General features: G+C 49.1%; 1 protein-coding gene across 1 annotated transcript; it reads right to left on the bottom strand.

The window, feature by feature from the left end:
* Positions 1 to 343: 343 nt before the first annotated feature.
* On the bottom strand, positions 344 to 19,589 carry Lpo (lactoperoxidase). Its single transcript, XM_032913541.1, has 13 exons — positions 19,225 to 19,589; positions 15,768 to 15,845; positions 14,652 to 14,739; positions 12,170 to 12,324; positions 11,430 to 11,547; positions 11,000 to 11,129; positions 10,104 to 10,310; positions 8,477 to 8,801; positions 7,882 to 8,042; positions 4,217 to 4,469; positions 3,220 to 3,393; positions 1,178 to 1,415; positions 344 to 987 (listed from the first exon to the last, which is right to left on the bottom strand). Exons 2-13 carry the CDS (start codon positions 15,841 to 15,843, stop codon positions 780 to 782), a joined length of 2,133 nt encoding a protein of 710 aa, XP_032769432.1. The 5' UTR covers positions 15,844 to 15,845; positions 19,225 to 19,589; the 3' UTR covers positions 344 to 779.
* Between the last annotated feature and the right edge of the window lie 1,431 nt (positions 19,590 to 21,020).

The raw sequence follows: 21,020 nt of genomic DNA, 5'->3' as shown, positions 1-21,020 counted from the left end.
ACCTCCTCAGAAGCTTGAAGGGTTCCAAGAACTCTCCAGGAAGAGGAAGGTGTTTCTGGGAGGACTGAAGAAGAGATCCTTTTTAGTTCCTGGGAAATCCAGGCTTGGTTACCCATGGTACCCCCAGAATAGTGTCACCCCAAGTTCATATTCTCACTGCTCTGTGGTATTATTTACTCCCCCCACCCCACAGCACCCCCACTACCAGGAGTCCCTGCCTCCCTGCTTTGAGAATTCTTGAATCTCCCACTCAGTTACTGTTCTCCCTTGTCAGACTGATGGATGCCCAGGACCGCTCAGTAATAAGACACAGCATGACTACAAACATCTTGTTACTCATATGTAGCCGTTTCAAGTCCTGCCCCTAGGAAGGGACAGTCGGATGTTTATTGAGCACTTCATGTGTTGAACAAGTCATACTCACAAGGCAGGCAGAAGTCTCTGGCTCAGGATGCTTATGATCTAGTCTGGGAGGACAGGAGGGAGGAAACATAAAGATCAAAGGTCACAGCCTCAGCCAATGCTCATTCAGGGAGAGGGTAGGTGGTGTGTGACAAGCTGGAAGGACATCTTAAGAAGCCTAAGTGTCATCAGAGGGGATGATTTCCACAGGCTGAGAGGGTGGTGAGGGTGGTGACAGCTGAGTGGAGAGGCTGGAAAGGCTGTGGCAGCCTTTGGTCTTGGTGTCCAACTTGAAAGGAGTAGGCCACTGGAATTGTTCGAAATGGCATCTTGGACCATGGACACTCGCAATGTAGGAACCTGTGGGCAGTAGTGTTCTACTTCTGCACTGCGGCCCAGGGTGAGAGGTCCAGCTTATCAACTGAAGAGCAGTCCACAAAGCCATGCGGGTAGGTGTTGGCCAGGAATGGGTTCAGTGGGACCTTGGTGATGCCAGTGTTGTCGCAGACGAGGCGGGAGAAGGACAACTTCTGTAGAGACTCCCGTTGCTTCTCTGTGAAGACCCCAGGGTTCTCCCACCAGAACCTACGAGGACACAGCAGGGTCATTTCACACAGCCCAGTGGCTGCTCTTCCCCACACTGCCAGAGGGCATCCTTGGGAAAAGGAAAATCCCCTCCATGGTGAGGTATGGAGTGAGACCTCAAGAAGAACTTTGGGGACCCCCGTCTAAGGAAAAAAAAGACTCCTCCTGCCCCCATAATGGTTTCACTTGCCTGTCTCCATCTCGGACTCGCTGGAACTGGTGGCCCAAGAGACAGGTCAAGAGAGGTCCTACCCGACCCCCGGGAACCAGGGGTTCGGCAATGGCCCCAAGCCAGATATCAATGTTGCTGGGGGTTCCGTAGAGGTCCAGCAGCTTCTTGGCCAGCACCTCGTTTTCCATGACAGCACTTAGCTCCTCTAGTGTCTTTGGCTGGGACAGGCCACAGAAAGCTCTCCAGGAGTTGTACCCTAGGGGAGGGAAGATAAGGCAGCTCATCTCTGAATCTCTCACTTTTGCTTTCCCTTGCGGTGTATATTACCTCCAGCAGCCGGGAAAGTCTGGGAGTTTTAAGACAAAGGACACATGTTGCATTGCCTGTCATCTGTGGTACTTCAGTCTTGGGGGAAGACTTGTGGCTTACTGAAGGGGAAGCTTCTAGTTTCTTTGGCAAGTTATGTCAAATGATGGTTTGCTGAGGCATACAGGTGAAGGGCTGTCTTGCTAAAGCAAACACGTGAAAGGCCGTTTTCCTGAAGCGGACACAGGTGAAAGGATGCTTGGAGATGGCAGACACGTGAAAGTGCGTTTGATGAGGGAGTGTAACTATGACCCCACAGGCAGTGGGAGACGAGCACGGAGCCTAGGTTCAGTTTGCTGCACTTTGCTATTCTTTGCTAAAGACACCCATGTACCAGTTTGCCTTCCATAGCATTGCTGAGCTCAATTTGGGGTAACACCGCCATCGAGAGAAACTGAACAAGAACTGCTTGTGAGGTCTCCGCGGCAGCTTGCCACTTCTGCAGCCTCACCCGCCTCAGGCCAGTTGACCAGCCTGGCAGTTTCTCCAGGACAGAACTATAGCTGCTGGTTCGTGCCTGGTGTCTGTTTGCCTAGAGGATTGGTCTGCAGCTGCTCAATCACATTTGGTGTTTTCTATGGGGCGAAACTGCTGCCCAAGAAGACCAAGCTCGCCCCCAAAGAGCTATAGCTGAATAGGCCCACCCCACCCCACCCCACCCCCGTCCTAATAACTTCTCTACTACCTCTGCTGGGGGCTGGGCTAGAGGAGACATTGAACCCGTATTAAAAGTAGGTTGCAAAAAAATGTATGCCTACAGCTTACTATGGGGTCAGCCACTGTTCCAAGCACTACACAACACAAGAACAAAGCTTTGGAATCCGGCCTCCAGTCCTTTAACTGGTGAGCTTGTTAATACTGATTGTCAATGGGACAAGATCTAGAACAACCACGAGGCAAATCTCTGGGCATGGTCCTGAAGAAGTTTCTAGATAGGGTTAATTATGGTGGGAAGCCCCACCCTGAGCATGAGCGGGACCAGCTCCACGGACAGGAAGCAAGCTGCAGCTTCATCCACCGCTCTCTGCTTCCTGACTCAGCTGCCTCCTGCTCCCGACACCATGCCTTCCCTGAACGAGGAGCAGGGTAGTAACATCAGATGTGCACTCACGGCCCTGCATTAAGAAAGTGGAAGATTCTGTTTCCTGGCTGTCTTATATGGGTTTTTAAAATGGGCTTGTCTCTAACCCGAGGCCAGAGGGGCTCACAGAGATTGAACTGCCAACCAGGGAGCTTGTGTGGGCTGGACCTAGGCACATATGTTACAGTTGTGTAGCTTGGTCTTCTTGTAGGACTCCTCACAGCAGGAGCAGGGGCTGTCTCTGACTCTGATGCCTGTCTTTGGGACACTTTCCACCTAACGGGCTGCCTTGTCTAGACTTATGAAGAGAGGAGGTGCCTAGTCTTACTGAAACTTGATATGCCATGGCTGGTTGATGTCCAGGGGGGTCAGTCATTTTCTGAAGAGAAACAGAGGCAGGGTGGATGGGAGGAGGGAGGTGGCAGGAGGGACTGGGAGGAGAGGAAGGAGGGAAAACTGTGGTCAGGGTATAAAATAAATAAAAATTTAAAAGAAATTAAAAGCCTCTAGCGTGAGGATTGATTGGCCCCTGGGTCCCAGCAGAGAGTGTCCAGGAGCTCCAGAAGGTAGCCGAGAAGCTCTCCAGACCAAGTGAGACCTCAGACCCACTCACCAGGCATCCCATGGTCTCTGCACCGCTGTATGTTGATGGAAGCCAGGTCAAAGCCATGGATGGTGTGAGTTGGCTGGAACAGCTTGTTTCGAAGCTCTCCCGTCATCATTCTGTCCTGATGCATCAACTTGGCCTTCTTGGCCAGCAGGCCTCGAACCAGAGGATCAATTCCACCTGTACAGGGACACCAAGAGGCCATCCTTAGGATAGGAATAGGGTGGGGGCATCAGCCATGCTGGGTCCTCTCTGCCCCAGACACCTTCTCTCAACAGGGAATGGGAAAGACTAGGAAATGTCTCTGACCGGAGGGAGGTCGAGAAGGAGAGAACACAACGCAGCCTGTCCTTTGTGACAGGGTAAGAGGAGTCCAGGCTACCCTTTCTGAGGTGACAGGAGAGGGTACTCCTAGGCTGATGTAGGGATGAATACCAAGAGGTTTTTCATGTTTGAGTTCACGGAATCAGCGCCTTTTGTTTTCCATACTTTCCTCCAGGAGGAAGAGCGATCATACATTTTGAGGAAACAGCCCCGACTGGTTAAACTTGAAGGAAAGTCAAATTCAACTGACAAATAAGATGGCCGCGTTCAATCAATGATACCCCGTGGTGGTAGGAGGTTCTAGAACAGAACAATTTACCCACCCCACAAATTATCTTGTCAGGGTTCAGAGAAGCCTAGGGGAGGAAATGGCAGAAGAATGCCAGCGTGGGAAGCTGGGAGGAGTAAATAACTCGTATTCGCTGATCACTCCTTGGGTCTTAGGAACCACAGTAGGGCGCCCTACACATCTGTCTCATTTCATTTGATATCCTGGTGAGGTGGGCACTGTTACTGCCCTCTTTTACAAACAAGGAGATGAAGACTCAGTAAGATGAGTTCCCTTCCCCAGGGCCACACAGGAAGTGTGTGGAAGGTGACTCCCATACCAGGAGTCCCTACAAACTGCTTGAAGAAGTGAGAGGGCTAAGGCAAAAATGCTTCCCTAAAAAAGACTCACCATCTTTGACCAGCCTCCAGGTGTTGAAGAAGACGGTGTGCAGGGGGAGCTCAGGTTCTGAACCCCACGGCTGATAATTTTCATCTAGGCGGGACACAGTAGAGGGGATCTCCAAGTGGCCAAAGCGGAAGGCAAAGGTGAAAACATTGGAAATCCGGGGGTCTACAGACTCATTGTAGCCCTGGTATGGGGGAATCCACTTCTGCATCTCATCGCCCAGTAGGATGGGTAGATAGTCCCTAAAGGTGATAATCTGGGGGGAGAAGAAGTCGTGAGGAAAGACTATGACAAGGTGTGAGCCTCTGGAAGGTTGGAGAGGAATTGCTGTCCAAGAGGATGCCAAGTGGATAGGATTTGTACCCAGTTTCCATTCCTATGGCCATGGCAGACATTGCTAATCAATCATGGCCTTCTTTCAACTATTTCTCATTCTATCTCCACATTGGTTATACTAATTGATTATTTCAATTTGATGCTAAAGCAAGATTTCTGGCTCTACTATTTTATATGGCAATAGTTCATCTTAATAATTAAAAATGTGTGTGTGTGTGTGTGTGTGTGTGTGTGTGTGTGTGTGTGTTCTGGTTTTAGAACAAAGTGGTGTAGCCTTATTTTTCTTTCTCCTCTTTAATCACTATAACTAAACATCCTGGAAATTATTTCATCCAGGAAATAATAAAAGGACTTCAAGCTTGTATGGTGATACATGTCTATAATCCTAGCATTCCAAAGACAGGAGGGTTGCAAATTTGAGGCCAGCCAGGGCTGTATAGTGAAACTGTTATTTCCAACTCAAACAACCCTAAACCAACAGCAATAACAAATGGCTATTGTGATACACATCTGTAATCCCAGTCCTGGTAATGTGAAGGCATGAGATCAGGAGGTCAAGGTCAGCTTTGTGACTTTAAAGCAGCCTGAGCAACTTAAAATTTAATAAAAAATAGAGAAAGACAGAGAGATAGAGAGAGAGAGACAGACAGAGAGACAGAGACAGACAAATACAGACAGAGAGGAGAGATGGAGAGATGGAGAGATTAGCAGTTATTAAGAGCACTTGCTGCTCTCCTGGAGGACTTGAGTTCAGTTCCCAGCACCCGTATCAGACGGTTCATAGGTATCTGTAACTCCAGCTCCAGGAGATCTAACATTCGCTTTGATCTGCACACAGAGACACGTAAGCTAAAATTCCAAAAAGACTCTGAAAGCTAGAAAAAGGGGACCCCAGAACTTGGAGAAGAATAACAATGTGGTGAGTTCTACACAGCCCCAGATTGAACTGGGTGCAGAAGAGACTGACAGCCTGAAACCTCCTCACACAAACAAACAAACAAACAAACAAACATGCCTGCTTTTTCTTTCCAGAGACCAAGGGCCAGGGAAATCCAACACAGACTAGCAGAAAGCCCCAATTCCTGCCTCACACCCCAAGTCCTCAGCTCTGGCCAGCTTTGCCCTACTCCTTAGTCCAGGCTGTGGACAGTCTCAGCCTTCTGTGGGGGCTGAGCACTTCTTATTCCTTGGTGAAGAACCAAGGAATCCCAGGCACCATGGCTTCTGCTTCTCTAGGAGGTTGCTTAGCAACGACAGGCAGCCAGAAAAAACCCTTCAGTGCCCTGAAGACTGACCTAGCAGCAGCAGAGTGGGGATTTCAGATGCCCTGGAAGAGTGAAGCAGACTAGGAAACACTGGAAGGACTTGGAACCAAGCGTTACTAGAGTGGAAACAATGGCAGACCAGAAACTAAGCAGGGGAACTACAAGCTAGAAAAAAAGATTCAGATAGGATTAAAATCGCTAAAGTGTTCGGTACTCCCAAAAGCCTGGAAAGCCGCATTTTGAGTGAGGAAAAGGCCCACTGAAGGTAACAGCAACATGGATCCGGTGGAATTAGATCATGTCTGGGATCCCCAGGACTCATTAATAAAGCTAGGCATGGTGTTGTGGGCTTGCAATCTCAAAGCAGGGAAGGCAGAGAGGCAGGTCCATTCCTGGAGCCTGTTGGCCAGCCTGGCTAGCTTACTTTGTAACTTCAAAAGTAAAAATACGTGTTTGGCTTTCTGGAGAGCTGACACAGGTGGGGGCTGTGGCCTCCACATACACATATGTTCCTGCCCAGCCAAAGACCCACGGGCAAGCCCCCCACCACACCAACACACACAGACGAACACATTAGTATCTCGCTTATTTGCTGCAGTGTTTTACATTGAACTCGGAGCCTTGACCGCGCTAGGGTAAGCACCCTACCACTGACCTGCACCCCAACACTACAATCGATAAAGATTTCAAAGTCGTATCTTAAAGAATCCTCAGCCAATTACGTATTTTTTTTCCTGAAACAAGAATTGGGACACCGGAAACATCTTAGCAAAGAAGTAGAAATTAAAAAGAAAACTACGGAGTTGAAAATCCACTCCTTGAAATAATGGTAACGAAAACAGGAGTGAGACTGGATCCGCTCAGTAGTTGAATGCAAACGGCAGAGGCCAGAAACGGAAATGACCAGTAGGCTTTACTAATCCGTACTAAAAAGAAAAAACAGGCTGATGAAGAACTTCCATAGAGGTGGGCGGCGGTGGGGCCTTTGGTCCCAGCACTCAGGAGGCAGAGTCAGGCAGATCTCTGAGTTCAAGGCCATCGTGGTCTACAGAGTGACTTCCAGGGTAGCAAAGGCTACACAGAGAAACCCTGTCTCTACAAAACAACTAAGAGGAGGAGGGAGGGGAGAAGGAGGAGGAAGAGGAGGAAGAGGAGGAAAAGGAAGGAAAGAAAAACACATAGATAAATAAGTAAATAAATAGGAAAAGAACCTCCAGTAAACTAGACCCTAAGGATTCTAAAGGACAAAATAAAAGATCTAACTTCTAACAAGCCAGATATGGTTTTGGATGTCCATGATCTTAGAGTTTGGAAGGTAGAGGCTGAAGGATCAGGAAGTCAAGACCAACCTGGGCTAAATGAGACCCATAACACCACACACACACACACACACACACACACACACACACACACACACTTTCTCTTTCATACACACACACACACTCACGATACACTCTCTCATACACTCACACTTACATACTTTCTCACACACACTCACACACATTCACACATATGCACACTACTCACACACATTCATGCATATTCACACAATACACACACTCACTCACACGCTCTCACACAACACATACTCACACATAGACATTCACACACACACTTACACACACAATACACTCTCATACACTCACATTCACATATTCTCTCTCACACACATTCACAGACTCTCACACAATACACACACACACACACACACACACACACAACCCTTCTAACTCACTTAGTTGAGAAAGCAATCCAGAATCAAGTATGTATGCCTACGACACACAGCTTATATAGAGAGAATTTAAAAGGAAGAGAAATCAAAATAGCTCAAGTCACCGCAGAGAGAACCTGTAGCCTCCGTGATGACAACAGCAGGCTCATGGAGGTGCCACACATGGGTAGTTCCCCACGCTCAGAACATGGGGATACATTTAAAAATGGAGCCTATCAGACACCCGGAGAGAGGCACAAGGGAAGGAGGAGCAAGGAAGAATGTGGAAAGAGGGCACGCGGCTGGAAGTGACAAAACAGAGCCGAGGTGGCCGACGGTGGCTCTTGCCTCCATACCTGGATGAAGGCTCCCATGATCTTCCTTGTCTCCTGATAGAGAGTCTCTCCGTCCCAGTGTGGGTTGAGTGTGCTTAGTTCTCTGGCTAACCGGTTGTGCTCCCGGATAAAGAGTGTGTGGGATGTGGCCAGCAAGATCTGCTCTGAGGCTCGGGAGTCTCCTAAAAGTCCAAAAGACAAGAAGATGCGTTCTCCCTGAGCAGAGCCAGGGAGCTGCACAGAGAAACATGGTACCCATCCCCGACTCTCTCCCAAGCCTGTCCTTCAAGGTAGACTAAGGAAAGTCAGGTGGAGACGGTCAAATGGGCAGCGTTACAGATTGTGCTACCAGACTTGGCTACAACTGTGCCTGGGATACAGTACTACAAAGGTTTATATTAAAACACGAATAACCAATACTGGTGGACGATGAGATCGTGTGGATTTTCTGTGTGTTTTTCCTTCTTTTGTTCTACAGCGAACGCTCTACTCCGAGTGTAGTGCTATGGGCAGGGGTGACGGGGGATTTTCCTGGACAAACCCTAAGGTGGAGCAGCCTCCTTCGACGATCCCCTTGTTCCTCAGACCCTCTTTTCCCCTCCCAGCCTAGACTCACCTGCCAAGAAGCAGGGCACACCAGCTGTGGCGTTGATGACCTCGCAGGGGCTGGGTTTCATTTTGACGAAAGGTGGGAAGGGCCGTCCATGGTCTGAGACTTCTTCATTGACAGCCATGAGGCCCAAGGGGCTGCTGAGGTTTCGAAGTCGATTTGCCATGCTCGGCTCAGGGCTATACACTAAGCTAGCGTCCAGGAAAGAGGTTAGAGCATTGATCTGCTCTCGGGCCAGGGATTGGTAGGGTGGTGTGGGGCAGACAAATCCGGCTCTGAAGAAAGACATGCACTTCCCCTGAGTCTTCAGTTTAGGGTCACCAGTTGGGAACTGTAGAGAGATGGGTTGGGGGTGACTACACAAAATATCTACCCCCTGGCAATGCTTGTCAGGGTCAGTCTGGAGGAAAAGATGCTCACGGTGACCTCCTGGGACTCCTGCCAGACACTGGCCCTAGATGCCTCTTGCTGACAATACACTTCCCGGGGCCCACGACACTCCACAGAGTTCATTATATCCTGATGTGCAAGAGCTGAAAACAATGATTCATTCTTTCACAACAAGCGCTCAGAAATGGCAGAGAGGATTTCCCGAGAGCCCTAGATGGGCATGCAGCATATGAGATGAGATTTAGTAATTACTACCGAAATATCAACCCTGGAACTGCCTCATGCCAGCCACTCGCTATTCATACCTCATCTCATTCTGGCCCCCAGAGAGCCTGTGAGTCAGACAGCCCAGTCCTTTACACATTAGAGAACGGTCTCAATGAGTCCAATAGGTTGACTTGTTTAAGCACCCACAAACTAGGAGGGGAATATGTAAGACTCGGGTCTCAGTCTCAGCTGTGTCTCAGATTTTTCTTTTCTTTCTTTCTTTTTTTTTTTTAAAAAAATTTATACCACAGCGCAGACTGTCGATTTGTCGTTTGAGTGAATAAAAGACTAAGTACAAAAATCTATGTTTAAGAAGAGACCACTGCAAGCCGTTCTCTCCGCTCTGCTGCCCAACACTCTTTGCCCCCTCCCCGCCCCTGCCCCGCCCCTGCCCCGCCCCCGCCCCCGCCCTTGCCCTTGGCATTACTTTTAGCTCCTTCTGGGAACAGAAGTCATCCTCAGGGACTTAGTTCCACAAACTAAATATAGGTTGAATCCCAGGCCAGAAGGGGGCCGGGTGGGGTGAATGTGTGTGTCCTGATACAAATACAGACTGTATCTCCCAACACCTGGCCGGGGTGGGGGTGGTGAGGCTTGGGGGTTTGCATTTCTAATCAGCCCCCAGCACACTCGATCCTGTTGGGTCCGGGACATAAACCACCCTCTGCAGAGTTCCGGAGTCTGTCAATAGTTCACATGCTCGCTTGCATGACAGCCTTTTGTCCTCAGGAGCAAGAGCAGTACTTCACCTTTGACTCCTCAGTGTTTGCTGCACTCCCTGACATAGAATACCGTTTCTGCCTAATCGCTGAGTGGATGGCTGAGCGCATGAATGGATATGAAGCTACGAAGTCAGCATCCAAAGCTATCAAGCGATCCCGGTCTTTGGGCTGGGAACGGGTGCTACGTGGGAGTTGCAAGGGACACGTGATCCACGATAGTGGTCAGGGGCGGCTGTCTGGCTGCTGAGACCTACCATGATGGGGAAGCAGTTGTCTCCCTGGATACAGTGCTCGTCACACTGGGCTTTGGTGTAGTTATCAGTCCCCATTTCAGTGTCAGGGGCAAAGTCCAGGTCATGGTCCACGATCTGACCCCACTGCATGAAGAGTACGGATCTCTTCTGGTCCAGAACACCCTCCTCATTCAGATAGCTGGCGATCTGGTTAGAGACTTCACGGGGCTGCACGTGGAGGGAGGGGGAGGTCAGGTTGGAAGAAAGCATGCTTTGGGAATCAAAATTCAACACCAGTTTGTTGAGGACCTACGATCCAGTCCCAAGAGCAGCTTGTGAGGTACTGGGTGCATGCATGTTAACACCTTGACATAGAGGAGGACAGAGAACGCTAGAGAGGGGAAGTCGATACTCTTGGTCCTGCAGCTGCAAGGGGAGAGGGATGGGATTAAACCCAGGTCTGTATGACTCCGACAATAGCCAAGTAGCCTTACTATGGAGAGGGAAAACAAAGACTCGCTGCTGCTGACTGCCTGTGATAGAAGCGCCAGGTTTCTGGATATAAGAAGAGGGACCCTGGAGACTGGCTGCCAACTCAGATGAGGCCAACAGATCGGACCTAAAGGAAAACGACAGCTGGTGCACTCCAGGGGCTGGGACAGGGTAAGCGTAAGTAGAATAGTGCAAGGAAACCATCTGCCTGGAAGACCCCAGGGTATCAGGCTTGTGACAGTTGGGACATTACCACCACCACCTGGCTGGGCCCCGGGTTCTGCTGCCCCCTTGCGGCAGTTTGGAGAACATTTCGCTCGGGCGCAAATCCTGATCTCAGTTGTGCCTCCCTCTTTCCTTTTCAGAGTGCTGACTGACTTGCGTGGGGCTCTTTCCCGCCCATCCTGTACCCCGCCCTCCTTCACCTGCGGGAGAGGGTAGCCGTTTCGCGTCTTCCCCGGCGTCCACCCGAAGGGGAGGGAGAGTCCATCCTCGTACTCTGCCGGCAGCCATCGAGCTAGCGCCCTGTTGGCGGATCCCAGCGCTGGATTCTTCCTGAAACCCAGCAAGAAGGCTCTCAGCCTCAGCAGGTGGCATCCTGGCTGGCTGCCCTCACCCTGCCGCCCTTAACCTGAGCTCTGCGGGAGGAAAAGCAGATGGGGAGGAGGGACCCCCTGCACTGTGAGGTTCTGAACTTTCCCAACCCCAAGACCTAGGACTCTTTGGCATAGTGGAAAGGACCGTTCCCAGTGGGTCACAGTGGCCTCACTGGAGATGTTTTCTCCTCAGAGAGACTCAGGAGTTGTGCCTGCAGTGTCCACGGGGCTAAGATGCTGACTGGGGTGGTGCGTGCACCTGTTGTTACAGTCTCCAGTGATGGTCCGGTAAGGGTTACTTATGTTGCAAGTCACTGCTGGAGCAGGGGGATTACAGCCCACCTTCCAAAAGAGCGAAGTCAAGTCCAGCCCTTGACCTGAAACAGAAGGGAACCCCAAACAGGGCCAAGTTCTGAGACACTGGCAACAGGCAGGGAATCAAACTAGAGATGACAGAGGGACCCTCTGCTGTGTGAGGTTCTGAATTTTCCCAACCTCAAGACCTAGGACTCTTTGGCGTAGTGGAAAGGACCGTTCCCAGTGGGTCACAGTGGCCTCACTGGAGATGTTTTCTGTTCAGAGTGACTCAGGAGTTGAAAAGTTTCATTTCTTGAGACATACTCCCAGCGAACCTTTCTGACACTAGAAGCTTCACCTACAGGAGAGAGGACACTGGCTTAGGGTAGGAAACCCTGTTTATTGACTTTGGCGTTTCCTCCAGGCAGATGTCTTAAAAATCATATAACACACGGAAACACAGATGTCCCTTCTCTATCAGTTAGCAATATAACCTTGTCACAAAGAGTTCTTTCATCTGCAAAAGGAACATTGGCTTGGCTGTGGCAAAAGAACTGCTGAGGTCTACCAGTACGCCCTTTGGGTTTAAGAAAGGAGGTGGATATGCTTTTCCATGTAGATAGTTCCTAACAGTTCTTGGTGGCCTCTGTTCTGTACCGATTGTCCCTTCCTTTCTTTAGAGGTCTAGCAAGTTTTCTTTACCTGTGGCGTTGGTGAGAAACTGGGTCAGTTTCTTTAGAGATTCCTCCCACACCTGCCCGTTTCGGATGGCTGTACGTGTCCGGCCTTTGGCATGCTTGAGATAGTCTGAGAGATGACGGGTGCTACGTACCTCGGCGCTCATGGCCCTCTTCAGCCTACAGTAGGAACCGATGGGGATCATGAGAAGGCTCCGAGGAAGTGCGTCCGTGGCTCATGGGAGAGACGCAAGGGAGTGTGTGTACGGGGTGGGGGGAAGCCACAAGGGTTCTGAGGAGTAAACGTGGGCTCTCAGCACTCCCCCCGCCCCTTGTCTCTTCTGATGCTGCTAGAAAAACTTCTTCAGGGAAGAGAAAACCACAGACACTGTGGAGCACTAAATGTGGCCTTAAATAGAGCTGGTGGATGGACCAAAAGACTCCTAAATTCCAGCCAGAGGGTTCTGACAGAGTCAGAACCAACAGAGCATCTTAAGACCACCCAGGTTGTACAATGGATGAATCCAGACTTGAGAATTCCTGGTATCCTGCTGAGCCTTATAATCTAAGAGTTCTAGCACAAGGACACACATAGGCCTCTAGTTCTGCCCATGCATCTGGGCCTAAAATTGGTTTGGGGTCTGCCCGGAAGCACTCAGCCTACGCCGAGCATCACAGGAAAGCTCACCCTTAGTCCTGTGTCTTCTATGTGCAAGATAAGAACAAGCAAGATCTTCTACTCTGAAGTCTGTGACAATTCAGACAGACTAGTGGCACAAGAACCTGCTGCTGCCTCACCGTGCCTCAGTTTCCTTGTGTGTGACGCTCTATTGACAAGGCCTCTGTCTCCAAGCCTCTGGAATATGGTTCAGATTCTCACGAACCCAGCCTTCCTTGGTTGTGTTTAAGTCACTGCTTGTAATGCCTGCCCTGTCCTTCACAACAGGTCATTAGCCCCATTTAAAGTGCCATGGTTTAGCCCAAGGGACATGAAAGAAAAGGCAAAGGAGGGCTAGCCTTAGCCTAACCTCCCTAAAGAGAACCAGCATATAAGTCATGCTGTCTTTTGCTGCCTTAAAACAACCAAACGAAACCAGTCAACCAACCAAAAACCCACAAGCTTTTACTATGCAACAGCTCTGGCTAGCCTGGATATGTAGACCAGGTTGACCTCAAACTTACCGAGATCTGCCTGCCTCTGCCTTTTGGGTGCCAGGACAAGTCAAGCAACACCACACCCAGCTTCCTGCTGTTTTTTATGAGAGTATAGCTCAGTAGTCCAGGACTCAGGTCTAAAGTCATGAGCCTAAGCACAGGCTTGGAGCTCTCAGTATAGGTTAGAGAGAAAGTTTCCAGGTCTTTGAGTTGGTAATAGATTTCTGGAGTAGCCAGAAAAGTACCCAAAGAGAGGTCCCACTGAAGCACTGAGCTGTTCAGGACAGGTGGGTTTGCCCTCCCTAACTTTCCCACTCCTCTCTCCACTCAGCCTATGGAGGAGTTGGTGGAGTGGAAGGAGCCTATCCTAGAACAAGGAAGAGGACCTCTGGCTCCTCCTCGTCACTGTAGAGCCCAGGTACTACAGAGCCGAGAAAGTCAGCAGCTTGGGACTTGCCTCCTTAGACCGATCTTTGACCTTGTGAAATGATACTATTTCTGGAGACTAAAAGCAACCTAAACGTCACCAAAAGAATCATGGGATTGCTTGTTTCGTGAGTCCCAGTCCTCTGAATGGTGTGGATGGTGACTTAGTCTGTTGATGGAGGCCTCCTCAGATGTATCAAAAGGGTTTCTGGGCTCCTTGGCCAGCTGCTGTGGGTACAGCCTCTAGGTTCACTTCTGTAGCTTTATTTGACATTTTTTCCCGAGCCCTTGTCATTGCCTCATTAGAGTTCCCAATTGTTATCACCAGTATGCTTAACACTTGTCACCAAGAGCTCCAAGCCTGGGCCACGTCAACCTAAGGTGGATATGGGAAAGCTCTACTCCTTTGCTCCAAGATGGGACGGGCTCTGAAGTGCACCTTACACTCTAGGTCTCTGTGGGTGGGTAGTGATGGTGGGTCGGGCTGAGGCTGGAGTTGAAGTCACACTCAATTTTACATTATGTGGCAACCTTGCTTGAGAGGACTTCTCTCGCAAATTACCCGCACTGACTCCGTACCTGTGGTTCCGTTTCTGGAGAGCCTGACGCAAGTCCGACTACATTAATCGAATGAAAAAAACCTTCTGAATCTGGCAAGGTTATAACCAAAGGAAATCCTAGGCCACATGGAGGGAAATCCCTATAGGATTATAGGAGATGGCCCCTCAAGGCATCTTAGAAGCTGGGATTTTTAGAACTCGGAAGCTATTGTTCCTGTTTGCCTCATACTTGGTTCGGGTGGAGAGGGGTGGAAAGGCAAGTTTTGTAATTGCTTTGGCTTGCTGGCTTGTTGGGGCTGGTCAAGTTGCCCTTGTCACTAGCAGGAAGCCCGTGAAGGGGAATTAACACACAGGAGTCTCATTTACCTGGACCGGGAATCCAGGAAGGCCTTGTTGACTGAGGCCTTGACCTCTTCCACTGTGTCACAAATGGTGACAGTTTTGGCAGGTGGATCTTGGGGAAGGAAAAGCAGAAGGATGTCAATTACCGCCCCTTCGAGATGTCCTTTGATTCTTAGTCCCCTACCCCCAGCCCCATCCTCATTTCGGCAGCCATTACCTCAAATCTCAAACCCAAGCATGTAGAAGTTCGAGATTAGGATATGCTACGAGAGGCCTCAAAGCAGTGGTCCTCGGTCTTCCTAATGCTGAGATTCCCCAACCATAAACTTATTTTCGTTGCTACTTCATCACTGTGATTTTGCTTCTATTATGAACTGTAATGTGAATATCTGGTTGTTGGGTATCTGATAGGCAACCCCTGTGAGAGGGTCCAGTGACCCCTACACAGGGGTCGAGACCCACAGGCTGAGAACCACTGCCTTAAAGGGGGATGATACAGACCGGGAAGCAACCTGTCTGTTCTTCAGCTGGATGTCAAACGACCTATGGGATTCTGGTGCAGTGCCCGGGAAGAGTACGGTCGGACATTCAGTGTGACCACTCCGCTTGGGCTACATGGGATCTGGAGAGATCGTCTTGTGGTCCCTTGAACAGCCCATCAGAGTTTAGCCAGTAGTCAGGACATGAAAGGAAAGATGGGCTCCTTGCTCTCCCTCAGGTTGGGGAGTGGAGTACCAGAGGCTGCCTCTTTTCCCTGCCAGGAGACTGCAGTGGGTCGAACGGTGTCCCTTTGGACCTTCAGCATGTGACATTATTTTCAGATAGGCTTTGCAGATCTGATTAATTCAGATGAGGTTGTGTTGATTAGGGTGAACCTGGTAGGTTTAGGAATGGACACACGGAGGCATGTAAAAATCAGGGTAGCTACAAGTGAAGGATAAAGGATACCTCCAGCATCAGAAGCCAGAAGAGGCAAGGGAGCGTCCTCTTTCAGGGCCTTGAGGAGGAACATGGCCTACCATTACCTTCTCCTTGAACGGCTAGCCTTCTGGGCTGCGTAAGTACAAATCAACATTGATTTCAGCCACCAAGGTTATGTCCTGGTCTTATTCCAAGAAACAAACACAGCCTGATGCTTACCATTTCTGGCAGATGCTGCAGTCTGGAGCAAGGTCAGGGAAGCCAGGAGGGCCGGGAGACGCAGAAGCACTTTCATCACTGAAATGAGACCGGGGTCCTCAGTGGAGCTCCACTCTGAGCAATGGAATCTCAGAAAACAGGGAAATCCCAGGCAAACTCAGATGCCCTCGCTATACAAGCTCATAATATTCACAGGCCAGGAGAGCCAGAAAGACACAGGAGGGCAAGAGGCGCCAGGGTCTGAGGACCTGATATAGCTCTGCATTTGCTCCACCCCATGATCTTGGGCAAATTCCTTAACACTGGGCCACTGGCCTGCCCGTAAGAGGGCAGGGTTTAATGACCCAGGATGTCTCGTTCCGCCTGGGGAGCCTGGACTTGTTACATCACACAAATAGAAGAGATGTGACCAAGCTTTAGGGGTTCTCTTGCCTCCTTCTTCAGATAGCTTGTTTCCTGACAGCCAGGTTCTGCTGGGGATGGCACAGGGGAGGGGACACACCACTCCTTTCCTCAGAAATTCCACAGGGCTTTCCCCTCCCTCAAAACTGAGGCTCTTGACCCATGGAACACCCAACCCTCCCATTTCCTCTGCCATATCTGATTAGGAAACTTGGCTTTTTGTTTCTACTTTACTTTGACACACTCTCTCCCCTCCATCCCCTTAAAAAGAGGAAGAAAAGAATTCAAGGCTAAAGCTGAATTATTTTCTGTGTCACGGCCATGTTCCTGGCTGGCGTGAAGGAAGGGTGCAGGGCTGAAAGCAGAGTTAGGCAAATATGGGGTCCTGACACTGGAAAACAGGCAAGCAAAGCGTCTAGAAAAGACGCTGTCTGGGTTGGGGATTTGGCTCAGTGGAAGAGCGCTTGCCTAGTAAGCGCAAGGCCCTGGGTTCGGTCCCCAGCTCTGAAAAAAAGAAAAAAAAAAAAAAAAAAAAGAAAGAAAAGACGCCGTCTGCAGCTGAAGGCAGCCGGGACAAAGCATACAGAATGCTGGCACTCTGTGATGTTTAAGGCATGGACCTGCCTTCTTAGCCTCCCATTAGGCATGTCCCAAACCCTCAATTTTCATTCTTCCCTGAGACTCAGAGCACGCTCTGAAGAGAGAGCCGCAGCCTCTACTCCTCCTGAGTCTGGGGAGGGGAGGAGAAGGGAGAAGAGGGCACAGACATAACTCCATGCCTCTTCTCAAGCAATGTCCTCTCTGCCTCATGAACTGTGTGCTTTCAAAACCCCAGCCAGACGGCCTCTTCTTTGTGATGTTTACCGGGTTTCTCTGGGCAACGTTAGGTTTTTCCCACCCCGTCCTACCTCAATATTTTACTCAAGTCTTTTCATGCTGTTTTCAAATGAGGCCACGAGTTCTTGGGAGCCAATGCCTCTGTGTGTGTGTGTGTGTGTGTGTGTGTGTGTGTGTGTGTGTGTGTGTGTGTCCGTGTGTCTGTGTGTGTGTCTGTGTGTGTGTCTGTGAGTATGTCTGTGTGTGTCTGTCTGTCTGTCTGTCTCTGAGCTCAGCATTGGTACGGACTAACACTGAACACATACTGAATAACTGACAGAGAGGAGAGGTTTATCTTCTGGAGTTTGTTCAGGGTCAGCTGATAAGCTCTTAGTCAGTTTCTCATCCTGTAGTGTGTGTAAAAATCATCTAATGATCTTGGAAGAGTACAGACTCTGGCCTAGCAGGTGGTAGAAGGTGGCCCTGTGTCTACACCAACAGCAAGCTCACAGGCAATAGTTCTGCCCAGAAGACCACATGGAGTACTGGGGTCTTCCAGAGTTTGACTCTCAGATTTGCAAGTCACCAAAGAGCTCAGGAGACTGAGAGGGAAGGAATTGTTGGAATCCTTTTCCACAATGGCAAGAACCTGATGAGGTGATGGAATGAGCCAACCGGAAAGCCAGTAACACCCTGTCTCCAGGAAGAACACTATATTTGACCTTTCAAGCAGCTCCGGAATATTCGAAACTCCCTCCCTAAATTAGGATATCGAAACTGTGATTTCTTTTTCCCCAGGGACAAACTCTCTAATAACCACCCCTTCCCCACCCTCCACCTTTTTGTATTGGTGCTGACCATGAAATTCTCAAAACTACACCATCTGAGAATGGACCACAACCCTCCCATTTCAGAGGGGATTATGTCCTTTGGGAGGGAGGGAGGAATGATGCTCAGAGAAGCTAAGAAAAATCTCAACAGACAAGCCTTATTGGGATTTCCCACTCAGCCTATTAACATTAGGTCTATGTGGCTGTTCAGGCTTTAGTTGTATTATGCCGTAAGACTCCAGAGGGCCGGGTTGGGGATTTAGCTCAGTGGTAGATAAGGCCCTGGGTTCAGTCCTTAGCTCCAAAAAAAAAAAAAAGACTCCAGAGGGCTTTTAGATGATTGAACATGTCACGTAGAAGTTGCTGGAAGGGTAGTTTCCCTGTGTCCTTTGAAATAACCAAAGTGTTCCCCTGAGTGTTGTGAGCGTCACTAGCATGTTGGTCAAATTTGAGGAGAGGTTATGGGAAGGCTGTCAGATTCCTAGACAGAGCAGCCTGGAGTGTGTGACTGGCTCTGAAATCAGGGTTCACTCTCGGGGACTGAGCGCTCCACCTATGAGATCTGATATCTCCAGGTAGAGACCTTCAGTACTGACTGGGATTAGGAACACCCAGCTGGTATCCAGCTACCCAGTGTATCTTGCTGGTGGGTGGGGATTTCTCCTAGACCTGGAGTCAGAAGCAGGCTGGGACATGCCAATAGAAGAAGCTGGTTTGAGATTTGAGTTTATTTTCCTTCTATATTCCTAGGGACTTTTATCAAGCCCTGAGGAGAAAGACTCCTTTGTCCCAGCTGGAGGTGAGACACTGGGTATGTGCTAAATATAGCCAGTTACATTAAAAAAGCCATACAACGTAACCCTCGATTCTCCCCAAATGAAACCATCCAGTAGTTACAGTTCAGGGCCCTGGTTGAGATCCAGAGGACTTCAGAATATTTAAAACAGGGACTAGATTATCAGGGCTAACCAGATGTTCAGATCTGCTGCAGCCAACAGGCAGGAAGGAGATGCAGCTCTGAGAGCGCTGGCTTAGATTTCTCCCTGACACATTGTATCACCTCACTACAGTGGGGACCATCTGGAAAACATCGCATTCACTCAGCCACGGTCTCCTCAACTTTCTGAGTGGGATTTCTAAACAGTGCAGATAAAAAAGGCTCGAGGAACCTTCCAATCCTCACAGTTGATGGAAGGTTTTGCCTGGTTTCAGGTGCAGAAAAGGCTTCTCGCCCTGTAGCCGATTTTGTCATCCCCTGCAATACACTGTGAAACCTTGCCAATCCATAGCTAAGTCTGGCACCAGAAAATGCCCAAGAAAGACAAGTCCAAATCAAGGACTAAATGTTCTCTGGTCTTGAGATTTCATCATCCACTTTGCAGGAACCAGGAAAGGTTAATAGGACTTACCTGCCGTGCGCCTTGACCTCCTATGGCAGCTAGAATTTTTTCTGCTTAGACGACTTGGTCTTTTATATCCTCCTGTGAAAATTTACTTATGGGAAAGGCCCAGGGGGAAGGATTTTGAGAGATTGAAATGTCTTAAAGGACACACACACTCATGCTTGGCAGGACACACCCTGTGACTCCAGGCAGATGCAATAAGGAAACCATAGGATGTCAAGGAGTACTTGATGCAATCTCGCTGACTAGGCGGCGTTACTCCTCTTACCATCTCCCAGCTTAAAGTCTGCCAGCCTGGTGTAAGCAGGAAATGTTCAACTCTAAGGCCTGTGCATGTATGACCCCCAGTGGGTCTGAATAGCTCTTAGAACTAAGTCTAGTTATATGTCACCCTTGTTCATTTACAAGTCATCTTTTGACTTCTCCCTTACCGTCTATCCAATCCATGGTAGGATTAATGAACTTGTCTTTTGTATTTAGGGTGATTAAACAACCTTAATTTGGGGGAATCAAATTCTCAAAAGACTGGCTCTTTGGAAAGAGTCACCAGAGAGGAGAGATCAGCCCTTACATCATCAGGACAGTGGGTCACAGACCCCTCAAAGCGATTCACCTTTCAGTGTTTTGTATTGTTCAGTGGTGAAATCAAAGGTTAGATGAATATTATGGGTCTTTGATGTCACGTCTCTTATACGTTGTCTCCTTAAAATCAACCATGGCCCCATAAATTATCGACCGAAAGCCCAGAGATTAATATGTGACTTATCTCAGTGAGTTGGAAAATGTCAAGTGTGTCAGAACCAAATAAGAAGGAAATGAATCCGAGAAGACAGAATTTCATTAGCATGTTTTACAAGATAGAAAACCCAAAGGATGGGTGGGCTCTATGAAATCGTCTTTGAATCAGAAACACTTAGAGAGGAGCGTAACCCAGACCACTAGTTTCACCCTGAGGAAAGCGATAGCCTGTCTCTGTCACTGAAATACATTTAAAACCTAGTTCTCTTTTATTTTTGTTTTTGAGATAAAGTCTCACGGTGTATCCCAGCTGTCTCAGACCTCATTACGGAGCCCAGGTTAGCCTCAGAGTCACACAATCTTCTTACCTCAGCTTCCACAGTCCTGGGATCGCAGGTTTGAACAGTCAGCTTCTTAAAGAGTATTTCTCTTCCGAAGAACACGGGCAAACGCTGGACATCTCAGAAGAAGGCTGCTGCCCAACAAAGGGTACAGACACCAGACGCTTCTTGTTTCTTTGAAACAGTTCAGTTCTGCAGCCAAGCATTGTTCCTTGCTCCTACTTCCTGAACGTCGGAGCCTGTTTCTAGTTCTGCACTTATGGGTTCAGGAAGCTCTGTCTTAGATGGATTTTACTTGAGGGTGGTTGTGCTTGGGATCAGTCTCAGGCCTGGACAGTGCTAGGCGAGTTCACTACCATCAAGCTATTTCAAGATGGAACTCTCTTCTACAATGGGAAAACGGTGTCCTCTAAACAATGTATGGTGAACTACTGCAACCAAGGTAACAGCAAAATGCAGGCCTTACATCTCGGTATTCAATGCACTATGTCCTGGGTTTAATCAGGGCTAAACCAGGGTGGCCCATCTCGTGCTGTTGGGGGAAGCACACCTGTGGACATGCCATTGTCCTGTAGTCGAGTGTATTTTCATACAGTACACTGGTAGCTTATTCACATGGGTTTCTCATTCTGTGAAAATCTTCTTAGCATAAGCAGCTGGTTTCCCAGTAGAGAACTGGCAAATTGGTCTGAGAAGTGAAGGTTAGGAAACCAAAAGTTCAGA

Source organism: Rattus rattus, chromosome 9 (genome assembly GCF_011064425.1).
Source record: "Rattus rattus isolate New Zealand chromosome 9, Rrattus_CSIRO_v1, whole genome shotgun sequence".
NCBI lineage: Eukaryota > Metazoa > Chordata > Mammalia > Rodentia > Muridae > Rattus > Rattus rattus.
This window is presented reverse-complemented; position numbering and strand designations above follow the sequence as displayed.